The sequence below is a fragment of the Felis catus genome, chromosome E1 (genome assembly GCF_018350175.1).
Source record: "Felis catus isolate Fca126 chromosome E1, F.catus_Fca126_mat1.0, whole genome shotgun sequence".
Taxonomy (NCBI): domain Eukaryota; kingdom Metazoa; phylum Chordata; class Mammalia; order Carnivora; family Felidae; genus Felis; species Felis catus.
In genome coordinates, this window is record NC_058381.1 from 45,180,843 (window position 1) to 45,202,120 (window position 21,278).

The 21,278-nt window shown below is 37.1% G+C and overlaps 1 protein-coding gene across 49 annotated transcripts in view; it reads left to right on the forward strand.

The window, feature by feature from the left end:
- Window positions 1–21,278, forward strand: part of EFCAB3 (EF-hand calcium binding domain 3) — a 460,207-nt gene that overhangs the window by 207,052 nt on the left and 231,877 nt on the right. For 46 of the 49 annotated variants that reach the window (XM_045044749.1, XM_045044748.1, XM_045044746.1 and 43 more), the window contains 6 exons: window positions 638–742; window positions 4,897–4,950; window positions 5,933–6,037; window positions 6,821–6,874; window positions 8,284–8,388; window positions 17,698–17,751. In XM_045044749.1, coding sequence (XP_044900684.1) covers window positions 638–742; window positions 4,897–4,950; window positions 5,933–6,037; window positions 6,821–6,874; window positions 8,284–8,388; window positions 17,698–17,751 — 477 coding nt within the window. The remainder of the gene's footprint in view (window positions 1–637; window positions 743–4,896; window positions 4,951–5,932; window positions 6,038–6,820; window positions 6,875–8,283; window positions 8,389–17,697; window positions 17,752–21,278) is intronic. The other 3 variants (XM_045044764.1, XM_045044776.1, XM_045044784.1) reach the window with 3 other exon arrangements.

The following is a 21,278-nucleotide window of genomic DNA, read 5'->3' on the forward strand; positions in this document are numbered from 1 at the left end:
TGAGCCATCAGCCCAGAGCCCGACGCGGGGCTCGAACTCCCGGACTGCGAGATTGTGACCTGGCTGAAGTCGGACGCTTAACCAACTGCGCCACCCAGGCACCCCAGTGCAGGCCCTTTTAAAGCTTATGCTTTGTAAACCTGTCCCCATGATCCCACTAAAGAAAGAGGTTCTTTTTAAAGAGCTATTATCTATTATTATCTATTATTGACCCTCTTTGTACTATAGACACTTGATGTTCCTGCTGAAAATAACGTTAGTATATGTCAACAATTTGATGTATTTGCTAAAACAAGTCAACTGTCATGCTATATATGAGCCTATTTAAGTTATTTAAATCCAAAAACTATACAGCATGCTAATTGACTATAATAAAATGCATTCTGGACAATTAGTTCAAGATTTCAGTTTTGTTTTGTTTTGTTTTTTTTCTGCAGACGGAACTTTCTAAGAACTAAAATCCCCCAAACAAAAATTTTAGAAAAAGATCCCTTGCCTGCAAAAGAAAAAATATTTCTGACGGGACACCCTTTATATTTCCACCTACACTACAGCCATGTGGGCCCATAGGTTATTTAAATATATAAACTGTATTTTTCTTTCCTTTGGTATTTCTTGACCATTTTGCTTTTCTAAGGAGGGATTGTTAATGCCAATAAACTTGATTCAGTTTTGAAAACCATGGGATGGAAACTCACAGAAGACGAAATTAAGGATCTCAAATGCAACCTGCCCAGTGATGGTGAGCATTGAAAATATTTTTAAGTTCTTTGGGAAAAATCTTACCATGATGATTAGATTCCCAGCTCATTGTTCTTTATGGATCTTGGTTATGGGATTAAAGAAGTTCTACCTTTTTCCATTATTCTTTTTCTCACATCTGAAGAAGGCATTGAAGAATAACCCCTTCTTGGGGGCTGGGGCAACTTTCTTAGTGTACTTCCTATTTGTAGAGGGCAGGAACCCCACTTTAAGTCATGAACAGAGTACCTTTTAGTTTAAGTTTTATACTAAAATAGGGTTGACTTTTTATCTGATTGATTACAACTTGCTTAATGTGCCAATAGTTACATCTACAATTCTTTTTGAGATGTGCTTCTCATTAGATTTAATTGTAGATCCCTTGAGTTTTATCAGACTTCCCTGGGGAGAAGCACAACCTAAGATGCTTGTTCCTGAATTATTTTTTCAAATTTGGAGGATTTACTAGGCACCATGTTAATCAAATCAGAGGTTTCAACAAAAGGAATGATGATCACACTCTTCATATTGTCTTTGCCAGAAGACTTAGTTTTGAATGCCCTTGGTCACTAAAAGAAATTCCAGGTGTTATCTTCTATTTGTAGAAGATGAGAACTAGTTCATTTTTTGTGCCATGTCACACCCTGAATCTCTGGATTCTCTCTGTTCTCCTTTATCCTTGCTTGCTAGCCAGCCAGTTGTTTTCTGGGTTCATTTCTTTTTGTAGTAACTTGTCCGTTGCTGCCAATATCAACCAGATACTCTAGTAACACTGTATTTCCTAGCTTCTTCTTCTTCTTTTTTAAAAGTTTATTTATTTATTTTTGAGAGAAAGAGAGAGAGGGAGTGGAGGAGGGATGCAGAGAGGGGGAGAGAAAGAGAGAATCCCAAGCAGGCTTCAGCATGGAGCCCGATGTGCGGCTCGAACCCACAAACTGTGAGATCATGACCAGAGCCAAAACCAAGAATTGGAGGCTTACATGACTGAGTTACTCAGGCGCCCCACACAGCTTCTTCTTTTAAAGTACAAGCATATTCAGTACATTTTCTGCCTTCTAAGTTGTTGAAATTGCTAAACTCACCAACACCATTGCAAGGCATGGGTTCATTCCAGCCTCCAGTAACAATTTCTTCACCAAACACTTCCAGCACCAGAGCCAATGCCACATAGTTTTGGTGTTTTTGCTACTAATTTTGTTGTTGCTAAGACAGCAACACACTTGTGGCTCCAGTTCCTTTTTTTTTAAGTTTCTTTATTTTGAGAGAGACAGAAATGGCCTAAGCAGGGGAGGGGCAGAGTAAGAGGGAGAGAGAGAGAGACAGAGAAACCCAAGGAGGCTCCTCAGTGTCAGTGCAGAGCCCAACACTGTGCTTGAACTCATGAACTGTGAGATCATGACCTGAGCTGAAACCAAGAGTCAGACGCTCAACCGACTGAGCCACCCAGGCGCCCTGTGGTTCCAGTTCCTATTATCAGCTAGCTATGCTGCAGTAGCAACAAACAACCCCCAAATCTCAGTGGCAACAGAGTTGCACTCAATAGTTGCGCTCAGAGTGACACTCAATATTAGACACTGCCCATAGGTTGGCTGTCCATCTGTTCTCTACTATAGGACATAGGATGCAAGAACAGTCCCTGTCTGGACAGTGTCACTTTTGTAACAGGAAAAAGAGAGATGATGGAGCCATGTGATAGTTCTTAAAGTTTCTACTCAGAAGAGACTCAAATATTTCATCTGACAAAGCAAATTGCATGATATCATTGGGAACAGAAGTATAATCCTCCCATAATACAGACTTGATACAGAGGGGAAGAGAATATTTGTACAAACAAGATATATTCTCTTAAAACAATGTATCTGAAAATGCAAGGAAAAACAATTTATACCCATTTTGATGCATTTTAAAATTGATTCCATAATTACAGAACATCTAGTCAATTTAATATATGGAGCCATCAAAAGAACCAGTCAGCTCTATTCTTATATACAAATATATGCATAGAATATCTCTAAAAAAGGTAAACAAAAAATGTCAATGTTTGTTCCTTAGAAGGAAGAGAATTCTGACAATGGAGATGTTTATAAAGGAGATATATTTTTCACTGTATTCTTATTGGTAACATTTGAGTTATGTAATTTATGCTTATGCCGCCTAGTAAGAATAAATTGATTTAGAAACATATTATGCGAAAAGCATGATTCACCAAAGGAAAAAATTGATAAATTGTACTTCATTAAAATTAAAAGCTTTTACTCTGGAAAGCTGTGTGGAGATGGTGGAAGACAACCTACAGTCTGGGAGAAAATATTTGCAAATGATACATCTGACAAAGCAGCAGCATCTATGGCATTTAAAGGACACGCAAAACTCAGCAATATAGGGGCATCTGGTGGTTCAGTCAGTTGAGCGTCTGACTTTGGCTGAGCCTCGTCTTGGGCTCTATGCTGACCACTCAGAGCCTGGAGCCTGCTTCAGATTCTGTGTCTTCCTCTCTCTCTGCCCCTCCCCCTCTCGTGCTCTGTCTTTCTCTCTCTCTCTCTCAAAAATAAACATTAAAAGGTTTTTTTTTTTTGATTTGAGAAAACCTCAGCAATATAAAATACAAACAAACCAATAAGAAGATGGGGAAAATATATGAAACTATATGAATGAAAATACATTGCACCAAAGAGGATATACAGGTGTCAGATAAACACATGAAGAGATGCTTGACGTCATTAGGTATTAAGGAAGTGCCATTTGAAACTGCAATGAGATATCATTGCATACCTATCAGAATAGCTAAAATAAAAAATAATGACAACACCAAATGTTGATGAGGATGCTAGAGAAACCGGACCACTCATACTTGGTAGTGGGAAGGTAGTGATACAATCACTACAGAAAAAGTACCAGTTTCTTACAAAACTAAGCATAGAGCTACCGTAGCAATTACACCTTTGAAACTTATGTTCGCACAAAATCTGTACATGAACGTAAGAGCCAAAAACTGGAATCAGCCCAAGTCTCCTTCAACAGGTAAATGGCTAAACAAACTTGTGGTACATACATATTATGGAATACTATTATTCATCAGTAAAAGTACACTATCTGATTCATGCAACATCTTGGACAAATTTCCAGATAGTTATCCAGAGCTAAAAAAGCCAACCTCAGAGCTTACATACTGTAAGATCTTTACATATCATTTTTGAAATAACAAAATTTTAGAAATGGAGGACAGATTAGAGCTTGCCTGGATTTAGAGATAGGGGATTGGTAGAGGCAGAAGGAGGTGGATGTGGTTATAATAGGGTCCTTGTGGGACTGGAACTGTTCAGTATCTTGACTGTGGCAGTGCATACATGCACCTACACAGGTAATAAAATTGTCTGGAATTTAATAATACAGAGACATACACATGAGTACAAGTAACACTAAGGAAATGTAAATAACATCGGTGGATTGTATCAATGCCAGTATTCTGTTTTTGGTATTATTCTATGGCTTTGTAAGTCTTATCATTAAGGGAAGCTGGGCAAAAACGTACAAGGCATCTCTCTCTATTTTTTCTACTAACTTCATATGCATCTACAATTACCCAAATAAAATTTTCAAAAAAAATATTAAATTGGAAATAAAATCTGTTAGTCTATCAGTGTGATAACTGCCCCCCCAATTGCTAATATAAAGGATTTGTCTTCAAAGTGCTTAATAATTTATCTTGTAATCCAAATGGAGGAAATAAATCTTTCTGGGTCTGTTAAAACATCAGGGAATATTGAATGAGAACACATTACCTGAGAAAATCACTGCTGAAACCCAAGTTTAAACATTTTTGAATAGCATGTACCAAACATAAACCCGTTGTCATGGCCTGATAGAAATAAGAAAGTTCTTCAAAGTCTTAGAGCTAAAAAGTAGACCCTGGACAGTAAGTGGCTTTTGAATCTTATCCCTTGACTATTGTAGGTTTGATTTTTTATAGAAGAATTAAGTCATAGTTGTATTGTTGACGTTATATTTTTCATATTTAACCTCTTTACACTCATTCTCAAGAAGTGGGTAAAAGTAGAGAATATTATTAGTACGAAAGTGTTGCTGGAATATTTTCCTCTCCTATTATTTGTGTGTTTCACTGTCTCTTTTTATTATTTGCATTTCTTCTTACAGTATATGGGAGAACTACAATGAAAAAGTTGTGTAGTGGATTAAAAGCTTTTACAGGTCAGTGGGAAGTTATATAAAACCAAGATCTGCAGACTTTATGTAGTAGTATAGTTTTAAATAATATTTTTTACCATTCTATTGCTGATTTGTAAATTGTAGCTTTCAACCTTTTCTAATGAAACATTTGCTCCTAATGTCCCACGGTTTACCTTTATATATAGTAATTAAAAGCCTATAACTTACTAATAACTTCTGAACTTTCTGGAGTTTTTATACTAATAATACTCACTTCAACATTATTAATAGATTCCCAAATCAGAGTATATCAAGCAACAGTAAAATAAAGCTTTTTTTTTTTTTTTCCATTCTTGGAACTGGAAAGAATTATGCTGAGTGAAATAAGTCAGAGGAGGACAGGTATCATATGTTTTCACTCATATGTGGATCTTGAGAAACTGAACAGAAGATGATGGGGGGAGGGAAGGGAAGAAAATAGTTACAAACAGAGAGAGAGGGAGGCAAACCACAAGAGACTCTTAAATACAGAGAGCAAGCTAAGGGTGGATGAAGGGGTGGGGGAGAGGGGAAAATGGGTGATGGGCATTGAGGAGGGCACTTGTTGGGATGAGCACTGGGTGTTGTATGTAAGCCAATTTGACAATATATTATATTAATTAAAAAAAGCTTATTTATTGTCAGTATCAAGAGCAAATAACATATTTCAGAAAAAAAATTTAAAATATATAGTATTCTCTGATAAGATGGAGAAATGAATTGATGTTGATATTTCATTAATCAGACAGTTATTTAGGTAAAATCTATTCTACTTTGACTTCTTGTCAGATTAAGAAATCATACTTTTCAGTATTTTTAAGCAAATTTGATATATGACCCTTCTCAATTCTGTATGGATGTATATATCTTATTATATCTTTGAACTTCCTCAAGTTAGGAAGAAACATGCTTAACACTATTAAATTATTACTTGAAATACTTATTCTATAAAATTCTTGAATGATCACGTTTCATATTTTCAAAGGAAAAAATATTAATGTGCAACATCTATCAGATTTTGTGAGGAACATGGGTATTGAGCTAACAGATAAAGAACAAAAGAGGCTGCTAAAGAAGCTTCCAGTTGATGGTAAGCCATAAAGATACTTTAGTAGCCTTCTAGAATACTTAGCTTTATGGTACCATGGGAGAAGTTTTAAAAGTTCTCTTTAGGGGCGCCTGGGTGGTTCAGTCGGTTGAACGTCCAACTCTCGATTTTGGCTCAGGTCATGATCTCACAGTTCGTGAGACTGAGCCCTGCTCCAGGCTCTGTGCTGGCAGCATGGAGCCTGCTTGAGATTCTTTCTCTCTTTCTCCCTAGCTCTCTCCGCCCATCTCCCACTCACTCTCTCTCTCTCTAAATATATAAACTTAATTTTTTAAAAATTTCTCTTCTAGCATTTAATATATATATATATATATATATATATATATATATATATATATATTTAAAGTAATTAGAAAAGGCAGATTTTAAGTTATATCTATCAATCTATATATCTCTATCTCTATATATAACCCAGGCCACCAGGGGCAAAATAAATGCTGCCATGTCATGCCTTCTAGCCAATGACAAAACTATTAGAAAAAAAAAATGAAGGAATGTGATTAGGGGAGAGAATTTTAGAAGAATTGGACAAGAGAAATCAAAGGATAAGAAACCAGCATAGAGAGACTGTTCTGTCAGGGGTTTAGAATGGCATAATTGTCACTATTGTATCCCATCTCATTTTTTTTGTTGTTATTCGAGGATGAATAAGAACATATTTACTCAGTAAATGAAAACTCTCCCTGAAATTCTGAAGTATATGTATTATGTTTCTGAGCATCTATATAATGCTTTGTCTGACATAGAGTGTGATTTACATTGTAGTTTCTGGGAAGATCTATCAAAATAGATTGTTGGATGGTCTGAAGTCTTTCAAAGGTGAGTTAATGAGCAGTTTGAGATTTAACATTTTAATTTATATCATTAGAGCTTTACCCAAGCCATCCTTTTATGAACTGATTTTTAAATGTAGTTTCTTTATTTTAAAAGAGGTATTTTGTGATGAGTTTTTTTAAATCTTTGTAGGTCCCACATTTTCTTGTATTTTTCATAACTTAATCTTGAAAGTGTAAATTGAATTCTAGGTAGATAAAACAAAACATGAAGAGAATGATAGGTAGTCTGAAAATTAATTAAGCAAAGAAAATAAAAATAGTTTCTATTGTTAGAAATATTGGACACTGTTTCCTGATAGAATCCAAATCATAAATTAATGTTCATTATAATTCCTCTAAAAAGAATGTGGTTTTAGTGTGAGATTCAGTTAAGACAAAAAAAAAATGTAGGCAAAGGTACCAGCTTGTGCCTAGGATTTGGTTTTGCTTTCCCTCCTAGTGCTTAGTCCAGAAGAAGAGAAGAGAATGAAGAAATGACCTAAAAGCTCTGCCACTTGGTACCTATTGAGAGGAGTCACCTGTCAAAAGAAGAGTGCCTCTTCGCATTCCCAGGCCCTCCAGAAGAGTGGGAGCAGGATTATTTTTCAATTTAATGTGGAAGTTGTCCACCATGCTGCCCATTTGATAGCATCTTGCTATGTGTCTTTATCAACTAAATCGTCACCTTAAAAATGAGACAATCATAGCCAGATACTTGTCGGCCTCCCTGTAGTTCTCTTTCCCTATCCATCTAGTTTTTCTAGTCTCTAGGCCTCCTGTTTTACAATTTTAATAATAAATTTTCCTTTCCATGCACTCTGAGCCTCAGCTCCTGCTTCAGCTTCAGAACATTTTTAACTAAATTTTTAACATTTTAACTAAAGCCCTCTGTAAACTACCATGCTAGGTAGTTTACAAGATAATTATCTATTCTTTTTAACTAATACAAATAGTTTTCTGTCTTAAAATATTCACCAAAAAATCGGTGTTCATAAACTGTTTTCACAGTATGGATAAACCAGGCGTAAAGTAATTGTCAAGTTCCAGTGGAAAGCAGTACAAGTTTTTTGGCAACTGAGAGTTTTTTTTCAAAATCCTTCTCTACTGCAAATTCAATTAGTTGTCTTTAGCTTAAGTTGCAAAATCCCTTCATAAATTATTTCTTGTCCATAGTTTCATCAAGGCAAAGCTTAAGGCTCTTTAACACGATGTTAAAATAGAGTTTGGTACTCATGTTTCAAAGCAATATTAATAGTACTGAAAAGGATTCTATTTTTCCTTATTCCTAGTTTTTTCATATTGATAGTAAAAACATTTTCAATATAATAGTAACAGAGCACTGATAGATTTCTAGTATTTAATGTTCTTTCATATTTTAATATTTTTTGTCATTCTTTATGTCTCTTTCCTCAGGAGGGAAGGTTGAAAGAAGTAAAGTCAATACTGTTCTAGAAAACATGGGAATCGTGCTCACAGGAGAGGAGCTTCAAAGTCTAACAGATAACCTACCAGTTAACGGTAAGCACTGTGGTTATTTCTCTGCATTTCTGCAGAGCTTTGCCTGTGAATGTGCATATGAGAATTTTTGAAATTAGGATTATTTGATGCTGAAAGGAAATGTATCTTAGAGTAGAACCCATTCTAAAGTAAAAAGAAATCCTGCCTCATTTTTAAAATTTAAAGTTATCGACATGTTTTCATACAGAAACCAGAGAAGCCAGAATGTTTATCTGAGGAATAGTCAGAATGTAGAATAAAACTTCTACGGATTAAATTTAAAAGTGATCATACGCTGGCTAACGCTTCATTTCTTAGTTCTTCCAATCTGAACCATTTGCTTTTTTGTCTGATGTGTTCTCCCTGAGTGATTTTATGAACCCCTACTTTTAACCATCTGTTTGAACCATCAGTTATGTTCTTCCCAGTCTTCTCCCCAGTCTTCAAACTATTTTATTCTAAATCTTCTGAGACATTTCTATTTAGTCCACCCCAAATAGCTGTTGGAGGATAAAATTCGTAATCTAATATATTCCATATCTTTTTAAACTGATCATCCTTTTTTCTGCTTCACTGACCCTGCCAGGAATCTCTATCCACTTAATTACTTGCTGCTGCCTATTTAAACTCCTAAATATTTTTAAAATCCATTCCTACTCTTTAGCCCTGTATCACTACCCTTCTTTCTATTTCTTTTTATCTCTTCTTAGACTGCTAGATAACTCTCTCTCTGCCTATAATTTTGTTACTTTTAAATCCACTCTACACACAGTGGGCAGAATGATCCATTTCTATGTAAACCTGATCATAAAACTAGTTGGGGTTTTTTTCTCCCCATCTTATCTTCCCCTCTTCTACTTTTCTGTACCTTTTTTCAAAACGTTGAAATAACTCAAGGCTCTGATGGGTTCTTTAAGTGATCTTACCTACTTTTCGAGCTCTGAATTCTATCTGTATGGTGATGAATCACTGATAGATATTCCTAACCTAAAACACTCCTTGGATCTCTATTTGGTTTATTTACTACCTATTTGCAATCTCCACTTGGATAGCTCAAATAACTTGTAACTTAACTTGTCTTAGTCCGAGCTCTTGATTTTTCTACTAAAACTCATCCCTTCCCAGTATCATTACAAGGCATCACCACTGGAGTTTGTCTTGTGATGTCTTTGTCTAGCTTTCGTATTAATGTAGCACTAGTCTCATAGAATGAATTGGTGTTTTTTCCCACTTCTGTTTTCTGAAATAATTTATGTAGGACTGATATTATTTCTTTAATTATTTGTAATAATTTACCAAAGAAGCCATCTGGACATAGTCCCTTCTCTCTCAGAAAATTTCCAATGCTTAATTTTCTTGTGTGTTACAACACTATTCAGATTTTCTGTTTCTTTTTTATTACATTTGGGCAGCTTGTGTCCATTTTGGAATCTATTTCATGTAAGTTGTTTAATTTCTGGCATAAAGTTGTTCACAGTATTCCCTCTTTAGCCTTTAAATTACTGTTAAGTTCAGTGGGTTAATCCTTCCTTTCATTACTAATTTTAGTCATCTGTGTCCTCTCTCTTTTTTTCTTGGCTAGTCAATTTTGATGATGTTTTCGAAGACTAAATGGTTGCATTGAGTTTCTCTGTCATTGTTCTCATATCCTCTCTAATCTTCATTATTTTCTTCCTTCTTCTTGTCTTTGGTTTGGCTTGCTCTTACTTTCCTAGATGAAGATAAAGACTTAATTATGGATTTGAGATCTCTCTTCTTCTCTAACATAGTTATTTAAGGCTATAAATTTTACTTTAAGCACCACCTTCACTGTGTCTCATGTATTTAATTTTTATTCAGATAAAAATACATTCTAATTTCTCTTGTAATTTCTTCTTTGACTCATGGATTACTTTGAAATGTGTTGTTTGATTTCAAAATATTTGAATTTCTCGGATTTCCTTTGGTTGTTCATTTCTAATTGAACTCTGTTGTGGTCAGCGAGCATACTTTGCATGATTTCAGTCCTTTGAATTTTATTAACACTTGTTTTACGATTTAGCATACAAGATAATCAGACGCTCTTTGGAGTCTCCAAAAACTTCTAACAGTGTAAAGGGATTCTGTGACCAAAATATTTGTTTTAGAGCCTTTTTTTTTTTTTTGATAATTCTAACACTTGAGTCATCCAAGGATTGGCATGTATTGATTGCCTTTTCACTTGATAATTGATCTCATTTTCCTAACTTTTTGTATGTTAAATAATTCTGAATTGTATCCTCAACTTTGTCAACTATTTTGTTGTGTAGACTCTGGATCCTTTTAAAATTCATTGAACAATGCTGGTGGGTTTTGTTTTAGCAGGTAATCAACTCAGATTCAGAACACAAATTCCATCTCCCATTTCTCTGGATGGTTCCAGTCTCAGTTCATTCTACAAAGCTTTGTTTTACTGCTATGGGTCTGTCTGCATGTGCCACTTGGGTTAGTCTGAGACTTGGGCCCTGGTTTAAATCTTAATTCAGTTCTCAAAGCCGTTGCAAGAATGCTTTCTTTGTATCTGTCTCATGCATGCACAACTCAAAAGTGAGCCCAAGACTTTTACAGATTCATACACAGAATTAGGGGATCCCTTTCTCCATTGTTCTCTCCTCTCTGGAATTACCCCATATTTTCCAACCTGAAGGGGCCTCTTTTCCAGGTTTCTCTGGTCAAAGAGATGGAGTTTTTATCAGTCTTAGCTTCCTGCTCTGTCTTGCAGTTCTGTGATTGGGGCCCCACCCTCAGGACAAAGCCATTAGGGAAAAGAGAAAACCAAAACAGAAGGCTCACTTCCGTTGCCAGTCACTTCTGCAAGTTTTGGTTCTCTTCTATAGTCTAGTGTTGTTGCTTTTTGTGTTTTCTTTAGACTTTTAGTCTAATCATCAGGAAAAATAGATTGTAGAGAGCTGATACGGCCATGGCAGAATCAGAATCAGCCTCATATTTCATTATTTAAAAAATATATATTCTTTAAAATTAAAAAAATTAAAAAAATATATATGTAAATAATACTTTCACATTTTAGCATGTGAATCAGGATGCATCTTATAATTGTTACCAATCACATAGTAGAGTTATTACATTCTTGTCATTGAGTCTGCATTTGTGAATTTGGTTTTAGCCTGTCACTGTGGCACATTACCACTTTAAGTTGTGTATTGTTGGTACCCCATGTGTTGAGTTTAATTGCTGTTTAAAAACTTCTCCAAGAAAATTGCGCTGTCATTAAGAATTGAAGGGAAAGTTGTGTATACAGGAAAAGCATGGAAACAGTGGCAAAGTATAAATTTATGATTAGTGAAGAAAACATCTCACCATTGGAGGAAAGACCACAATTCTGTTTTTCAAAATTTTATTGCAAAGCTACAACAAAATGCTTTTTGGACCTAAGAAAGAAAGAAACCCACAAGTAGAAAATCGATACTACCTGTTGTTAATGATGCATACACAAAAGAATTGCCTATGATACACCATACAGTGTAAGTGAAGGCAAACGAAACTGCCAAATCCCTCACAAAGGTAAAATAAAGTTCCAAGCAATGAGGATGGACATCAGACATCAACTTGTCAAAATTTCTTGTTAACTTTAATTGCACCAAAAAGAATGAAATAGGAATAAATTTAACCAAACAGGGAAAAAAAATCTGTGCTCTGAAAACTATAACACATTGGTGAAAGAATTTGAAGATGACACAACAAACAAATAGAAAGATATTCCATGCTTAGGGATTGGAAGAACAAATATTGTTAAAATGTCCATACTATCCAAAGCAACCTACAATTCAGTGCAATTTACCAAAAGTGCATTCTACAAAACTAGAAAAAATAATCCTAAAATTTGTTTGGAACTGCAAAAGACCCCAAATAGCCAAAGTAATCTTGAGAAAGAAAAACAAAGTTGGAGATGTCACAATTCCATATTTCAAGATCTACTTCAAAGCCCTACTAATCAAAACAGTATGGTGCTGGCATAAAAATAGACACATGGATCAAAGGAACAGAATAGAGAGCCCAGAAATAACCCCGTGATGATATGGTCAATTAATCTATGACAAAAGAGGCAAGAATATACAATAGAGAATAGACAGTTTCTTCAACAAATGGTATTGTTGGACCATTTGTCCGGAAAACTAGACAGCTACATATAAAATAAAGAAACTGGACCACTCTTTAATACCATACACAAAAATAAGTTCAAAATGTATTAAAAACCTAAATGTGAGACCTGAAACCATAAAAGTCCTAGAAGAGAACACAAGCAGTAATCTCTTTGATATCAGCTGTAGCAACATTTTTCTAGATATGTCTTCTAACACAAGGGAAACAAAAGCAAAAGTAAACTATTGGGACTACCTCAAAATAAAAGCCTTTTTTGCACAGTGGTGGAAACTATCAACAAAACAAAAAGGCAACCTACTGAATGGGAGAAGATATTTGCAAATGATATATCCAATAAGGGGTTAATATCCAAAAAATATGAAGAACTTATACAACTCAACACCAAAAAAAAAAATCTGATTTTTAAAATGAGCATAGGATCTGAATAGATACTTTTCCAAAGAAGTCATACAGATGGCCAAAAGACACATGAAAAGATGCTCAGTATCACTCATTATCAGAGAAGTGCAAATAAAAACCACAATGAGATATCAACTCAGACCTGTCAGACTGGCTAAAATCAAAACAATGAGAATAATAAGTGTTGGTGAGGATAACAATTGTTGGTGAGGATGTAGAGGAAAAGAACTCTTGTGCACTACTGATGGGAATGTAAATTGGTACAGCCACTATGGAAAACAGTATGGAGGTTCCTCAAGAAATTAAAACTAGAAATACCATATAATCCAATAATTCCACTACTGAGTATTTACCCAAAGAAAACAAAAATACTAATTCAAAAAGATAGATGCACTCTATGTTTATTGCAGCATTATTTATAATAGCCACAATATGGAAGCATCCTAAGTGCCTATCAATAGATGAATGGACAAAGAAGACACACACACTGGAATATTACTCAGCCATATTCGTCAAGAAAGATGAAATCTTGCCATTTGGGACAACACAGATGGACCTAGAGGGTATTATGCTAAGTGAAGTAAGTCAGAGAAAGACAAATATATCAATTCACTCACACGTAGAATCTAAAAAAAAGTCAATAAACGAACAAAAAAAAACCAATCAGACCTGTAAATACAGAGAACAAACTGATTGCCGGAGGGGTGGGGATGTGAGTATTAGCAAAATGGATGCAGAGGAGTAGGAGATACAGGCTTCCAGTAATGGAATGAATAAGTCATGGGAATAAAAGACACTGTATAAGGATATAGTCAATGATATTGTAATAGCGTTGTATGGTGACAGATGGTAGCTAGACCTGTGGTGCTGTGGCATCACGTATAAAAACCTATCAGATGAGTGTGTTGTACACCTAAAACCAATGTAGCCTTATGTGTCAACTACTCTTAAGAAACATTTTTAATTTCTTGTTCGCTTTAAATAAAAAACTCTAGTGGAGCCCTCATCTAAGAAATGCTGTGTCACCAGTGCTGTTGATAGCACACTGGACAATATTTTGGAGACAAAAGCAGACACCAGTGATTCTGCGTTGAAGAGCTGAACAGCAATTTAAAAGAATTAGATTCTAAATATGAAATTATAGTAATTGTAAGTTTATCTCGCATATTTTTATGTTTGCATAAGCATGACATTTTAATTTTTTTAATTTTTAAATTTTTTTAATGTTTCTTATTTATTTTTGAGAGAGAGAGAGAGACTACTAGCAGGGAAGGGGCAGAGAGAGAGGGAGACACAGAATCTGAAGCAGGCTCGAGGCTCTGAGCTGTCAGCATAGAGCCCGAGGTGGGGGGCTTGACCTCACAGACTGCGAGATCATGACCTGAGCCGAAGTCGGACAGTCAACCAACTGAGCCACCCAGGCGCCCCTGCATAAGAGTGATATTTTAAAAATCGGTTTAACTCTAAACATCATTCAATGAGGGGCGCCTGGGTGGCGCAGTCGGTTAAGCGTCCGACTTCAGCCAGGTCACAATCTCGCGGTCCTTGAGTTCGAGCCCCGCGTCGGGCTCTGGGCTGATGGCTCAGAGCCTGGAGCCTGTTTCCGATTCTGTGTCTCCCTCTCTCTCTGGCCCTCCCCCATTCATGCTCTGTCTCTCTCAGTCCCAAAAATAAATAAACGTTGAAAAAAAAATTAAAAAAAAAAAATAAACATCATTCAATGATATAAAATAAATATTCTAAATGATAAGGGAAAAAAAGCAAGTTAGCAGATTTCCAGGCCTAGATGATTTTCATATTCTTCTTACAGTTTGTAATCTTATCTTTTACAATAGGACATATGTATATTTAAAATACTTTGCTTAAAGGCAACAACCTCTTTGACCTCAGCCACAGCAATTTCTTGCTCGACACCTCTCCAAAGGCAAGGAAATTAAAAGCAAAAATGAACTATTGGGACCTCATCAAGATAAAAAGCTTCTGCACTACAAAGGAAACAATCAACAAAACTAAAAGGCAACCGATGGAACGGAACGGGAGAAGATATTTGCAAATGACATATCGGATAAAGGGCTAGTATCCAAAATCTATAAAGAACTCGCAAACTCCACATCTGAAAAACAAATAATCCAGTGAAGAAATGGGCAGAAGACATGAATAGACACTTTTCCAAAGAAGACATCCAGATGGCCAACGGACACATGAAACGATGCTTGATATCACTCATCATCAGGGAAATACAAATCAAAGCCACACTCACGCTGAGATACCACGTCACACCAAATGATCAGAGTGGTCAGAGTGGCTAAAATGAACAAATCAGGTGATTATAGATGCTGGCCAGGATGTGAAGAAATGGGAACCCTCTTGCACTGTTGGTGGGAATGCAAACTGGTAGAGCTGCTCTGGAAAACAGTGTGGAGGTTCCTCAGAAAACTAAAAATAGAACTATCCTATGACCCAGCAATAGCACTGCTAGGAATTTACCCAAGGGATACAGGAGTGCTGATGCATAGGGGCTCATGTACCCCAATATTTATAGCAGCACTTTCAACAATAGCCAAACTATGGAAAGAGCCAAAATGTCCATCAACTGATGAATGGATAGAGCAAATATGGTTTATATATGCAATGGAATACTACTTGGCAATGAGAAAGAATAAAATCATGCCATTTGCAGCAATGTGGATGGAACCGGAAGGTATTATGCTAAGTGAAATAAGTAAGCCAGAGAAAGACAGATATTACATGTTTTTACTCATGTGGATCTTGAGAAACTTAACAGAAGACCATGGGAGATGGGAAGGGGAAAAAAAAGAAATAGTTACAAACAGAGAGGGAGGGAGGCAAACCACAAGAGATACTTAAATACAGAGAACAAACTGAGGGTTGATGGAGGTGGGGGAGAGGGGAAAGAGGGTGATGGGCATTGAGGAGGGCACTTGTTGGGATGAGTATTGAGTGTTGTATGTAAGCCAATTTGACAGTAAATTGTATTAAAAATATATATATAAATAAATAAAATACTTGGCTCGACAATAATAGATAATAATCTCCTAATTTAACTTGTTACTTATGGAAAAGGAAAATTCCTATGTGGTGTATATGGGAAAATTTCAGGCAATTTGATCAGAGTCTTCCATAAAAGTACACTATCTCTGAATTTTGTTTACTCAGCATAACCAGTTTTTCCAAACTCTGAAGTCCTTGAAAGTAGAAAGTGTACTTTAATTATCTTTGTGCCCTTAAGACCTAGCATATTTCAAATATTGGATATGTAATTTGAGGGAAATGGTTCTTCTCTAACAACTTTGCACATCTCCACCTAGGCCACATAAATATATCTTGACCACAATCTTACCAAAGTCTTTCTTGAAAGCATCACAATTCCTCCTGGAACAAGGAGAAGTAGGCAGCCTTGTGAAGAGCTGCCACCAAGCAGTGTCTCCATCTGTTTCCCTATCTACAGGAGATGGTCACAAGGTCATTTCTCATTCATCTCCCTAGTTTCAGTTGAACACAACTTTCTGCCTCTCTCCCTTAGGATACAGCTGCAGATTTCTGTATAAGTCTATAAAACTTGTTGGGTACCATTTGAGTGAGCTTCCCAGCAGCAGAACAACTCATCACATGTCCCACCAGTCCACTGTCCAGCTGGTTCCGTGTTGTACTCTGGGACTAAAGTGGCAGAGATCCAACACCATGCTGATCTTACTTCTTGGGTATAAGTAATAAACTATCTTAATCCATTTGGGCTCATTGTCTCATTACCATCAAAATCTGTGGAAATGTGACGAGCCAACCTAGCAGTTTCAGTGGCAATCTTTGTGATCCTGTTAAATACCATACCTCTTCTTAGGAACTTCTTGACCACTTGTCAGTAACTAATGTATGATGACTAAGTAAATAAAAGTAGTGGAAAATAAGAAAAAAAAAAAAAGGAAATTTGCCTATAATGAGATGAATGAAGTTTTTTAACAATTGCTTCAAAAATACACCAGTCATATGTCACTAGCCATTCCATGATTATCATAGTAATTGAAAAGACTTTTTAAAAAAATTATATTGGGAATATATGAAAGATTACTTCATTTTTCCTTTTATTATACAATGGTAGGTAGGCTTTATGGATATACCATAATTGAGCAGGGTCATAGAACATGGCCAACATCAATAATAGTTTCTTCCAGGTTTATAAAGTAGGGTGAATCTAAACAATTCAGGAGTATAAATTGCCTCTGAGTGGACTCTGTCTTCTAGGGCAGGGTCAGCAATGTTTCTATAAAGGGCAAATAATAAATACTTCAGGCTTTGTGGATGATGTGATCTCTGTCATACTTCTCAATTATGTTGTTGTAGTACAAAAGCAGCTGTAAACAATGTGTAAACAAATTAGTGTGGCTGTGTTCCAATAAAATTTTATTTATGGACACTAAAATTTTAAATTTGTGTAAGTTTTATGTGTCACAAATAATATCCTTTTGGGGTTTACAATCATTTGAAAATGTAAAAATGATTCTTAGCTCATGGGCCATATAAAAATAGGTGGTGAAAAAATAAAAAGATACGTGGCAGTGGGCTGGATTTGGCCAATGGACGATAGTTGGCTCACCTCTGATAGGGAATAGGGCACGTCTTCTATCATAGAATTTCTGAAGAACTGGATTTATAAGTTGAGGATTGACATAGAGCACAATGAAAAGAAGTGGACTTTCACAATATAAGGTTTTCATACTCTGTTTTTCTGAGTCTGCATCATTTTATTATTTTTATCTTTACCTTTTTTTATAGATAATGGGAAGGTTGATCTTGATAAATTGATGGATGGAGTGAAAACTCTTACAGGTGAGAAGTTAATATAAATCTAAGAATATAAGTTTTAGTCAAAATTATATTTCAAAGACTTTTATTTCTTTGCTTATTCTACCATTTTATCCTTCATTTGATAGATCGTTTTTTATCTAATTTCTTAGAGTTACACTTTTAAATCTCTGCATGTTAGTAATAAAAGTTAAATTCTGGGGTGCCTGGGTGGCTCAGTTGGTTAAGCAGCTGACTTTTGATTTTGCCTCGGGTCATGGTCTGAGGTTCATGATATCAAGCACCACATGGGGCTCTGCCCTGAAAACATGGAGCCTGCTTGGGATTTCTGTCCCTCTCTTTATCTCTGCCTCTCACTCACTCATTCTCTCTCTCTCTCTCTCTGTCTCTCTTTCTCTTTCAAAATAATAAATAAAAATAAATAATTTCAATTCTGTGTCTTGGTAGCAAATTCTTTTTTTTATTTTAATTTGACATTAATATATGACACCTCTTCTATGTTGGGGAAAAATATTCTGTATTAAATCAGTGAATAGTAGAGTTAGGACGGAGAGGAAGATGGCGGCGTAGGAGGACGCTGGGCTCCCCGCGCGTCCTGCTGATCACTTAGATTCCACCTACACCTGCCTAAATAACCCAGAAAAACGCCGGAAGACTAGCAGAACGGAGTCTCCGGAGCCAAGCGCAGACGAGAGGCCCACGGAAGAGGGTAGGAAGGGCGGAGAGGCGGTGCGTGCTAGGACTGGCGGGAGGGAGTCAGGGCGGAGGGGCAGCCCGCCAGCCAAGCAGAGCTCCCGAGTCTAGCTTGCAGAAGCGGAGGGGCCGGAGGGAGTGTGTTCCGACAGCAAGCGGGACTTGACATCTGGAAGGTTATAAGCTAACAGCTCTGCTCGGAGAACAGGAGGGCTGGAGGACAATGGGAGGGAGAGTTGCTGAGCCCCGGGACACAGAGCTCAGTTTGGCGGGGAAGAAAGGCGCTCGCCAGTGCCATCTCCCTCGCCCACCCCCCAGCCAAAATCCCAAAGGGAACCAGTTCCTGCCAGGGAACTTGCTTGCACCACGCAAACACCCAACGCTGTGCTTCTGCGGACCCACACCTCCGGCGGCGCGCCTGACTCCCTCCAGCTGCTGCAGGGCCCCTCCCAAAGCGGATCACAGAAGGAGAAGTGAGCTGAGCCTGCCCCTCCCGCCCCCCATGCACCTTGCCTATCTACCCCAGCTAATACGCCAGATCCCCAGCACCACAAGCCTGGCAGTGTGCAAGTAGCCCAGACGGGCCACGCCACCCCACAGTGAATCCCGCCCCTAAGAGAGGGGAAGAGAAGGTACACACCAGTCTGACTGTGGCCCCAGCGGTGGGCTGGGGGCAGACATCAGGTCTGACTGCGCCCCGCCCACCAACGTGAGTTATTCAAGACAGCACAGGGGAAGTGCCCTGCAGTTCGGCACCACTCCAGAAACTATCCAAAATGACCAAAAGGAAGAATTCCCCTCAAAAGAATCTCCAGGAAATAACGACAGCTAACGAACTGATCAAAAAGGATTTAAACAATGTAACAGAAAGTGAATTTACAGTAATAGTCATAAAATTAATCACTGGGCTTGAAAACAGTATAGAGGACAGCAGAGAATCTATTGCTACGGAGATCAAGGGACTAAGGAATAGTCAGGAGGAGCTAAAAAATGCAATAAACGAGCTGCAAAATAAAATGGAAATGACCACGCTTCAGATTGAAGAGGTAGAGGGGAGAATAGGTGAACTAGAAGATAAAATTATGGAAAAAGAAGAAGCTGAGAAAAAGAGAGATTAAAAATCCAGGAGTATGAGGGGAAAATTAGAGAACTAAGTGATGCACTAAAAAGAAATAATCTATGCATAATTGGTATTCCAGAGGAGGAAGAGAGAGGGAAAGGTGCTGAAGGTGTACTTGAAGAAATCATAGCTGAGAACTTCCCTGATCTGGGGAAGGAAAAAGGCATAGAAATCCAAGAGGCACAGAGAACTCCCTTCAGACGTAACTTGAATCGATCTTCTGCATGACATATCATAGTGAAACTGGCAAAGTACAAGGATAAAGAGAAAATTCTGAAAGCAGCGAGGGATAAATGTGCTCTAACATATAGAGGGAGACCTATAAGACTCATGACCGATCTCTCTTCTGAAACTTGGCAGGCCAGAAAGGAATGGCAGGAGATCTTCAATGTGATGAACAGGAAAATATGCAGCCGAGAATCCTTTATCCAGCAAGTCTGTCATTTAGAATAGAAGGAGAGATAAAGGTCTTCCCAAACAAACAAAACCTGAAGGAATTCGTCACCACTAAACCAGCCCTACAAGAGATCCTGAGGGGGATCCTGTGAGACAAAGTACCAGAGACATCGCTACAAGCATGAAACCTACAGACATCACAATGACTCTAAACCCATATCTTTCTATAATAACACTGAATGGACTAAATGGACTAAATGCACCAACCAAAAGACATAGGGTATCAGAATGGATAAAAAAAACCAAGACCCATCTATTTGCTGTCTACAAGAGACTCATTTTAGACCTGAGGACACCTTCAGATTGAGAGTGAGGGGATGGAGAAGTATTTATCATGCCACTGGAAGTCAAAAGAAAGCTGGAATAGCCATACTTATATCAGACAAACTAGACTTTAAATTAAAGGCTGTAACAAGAGATGAAGAAGGGCATTATATAATAATTACAGGGTCTATCCATCAGGAAGAGCTAACAATTATAAATGTCTATGCACCAAATACAGGAGCCCCCAAATATATACAACAATTACTCACAAACATAAGCAACCTTATTGATAAGAATGTGGTCATTGCAGGGGACTTTAACACTCCACTTACAGAAATGGATAGATCATCTAGACACACGGTCAATAAAGAAACAAGGGTCCTGAATGATACATTGGATCAGATGGACTTGACAGATATATTTAGAACTCTGCATCCCAAAGCAACAGAATATACTTTCTTCTCGAGTGCACATGGAACATTCTCCAAGATAGACCACATACTGGGTCACAAAACAGCCCTCCATAAGTATACAAGAATTGAGATCATACCATGCATACTTTCAGACCACAATGCTATGAAGCTTGAAATCAACCACAGGAAAAAGTCTGGAAAACCTCCAAAAGTATGGAGGTTAAAGAACACCCTACTAAAGAATGCATGGGTCAACCAGGCAATTAGAGAAGAAATTAAAAAATATATGGAAACAAATGAAAATGAAAATACAACAATCCAAATGCTTTGGGACGCAGCGAAGGCAGTCCTGAGAGGAAAATACATTGCAATCCAGGCCTATCTCAAGAAACAAGAAAAATCCTAAAGACGAAATCTAACAGCACACCTAAAGGAAATAGAAGCAGAACAGCAAAGACAGCCTAAACCCAGAAGAAGAAGAGAAATAATAAAGACCAGAGCAGAAATAAACAGTATAGAATCTAAAAAAAGTGTAGAGCAGATCAACGAAACCAAGAGTTGGTTTTTTGAAAAAATAAACAAAGTCGATAAACCTCTAGCCAGGC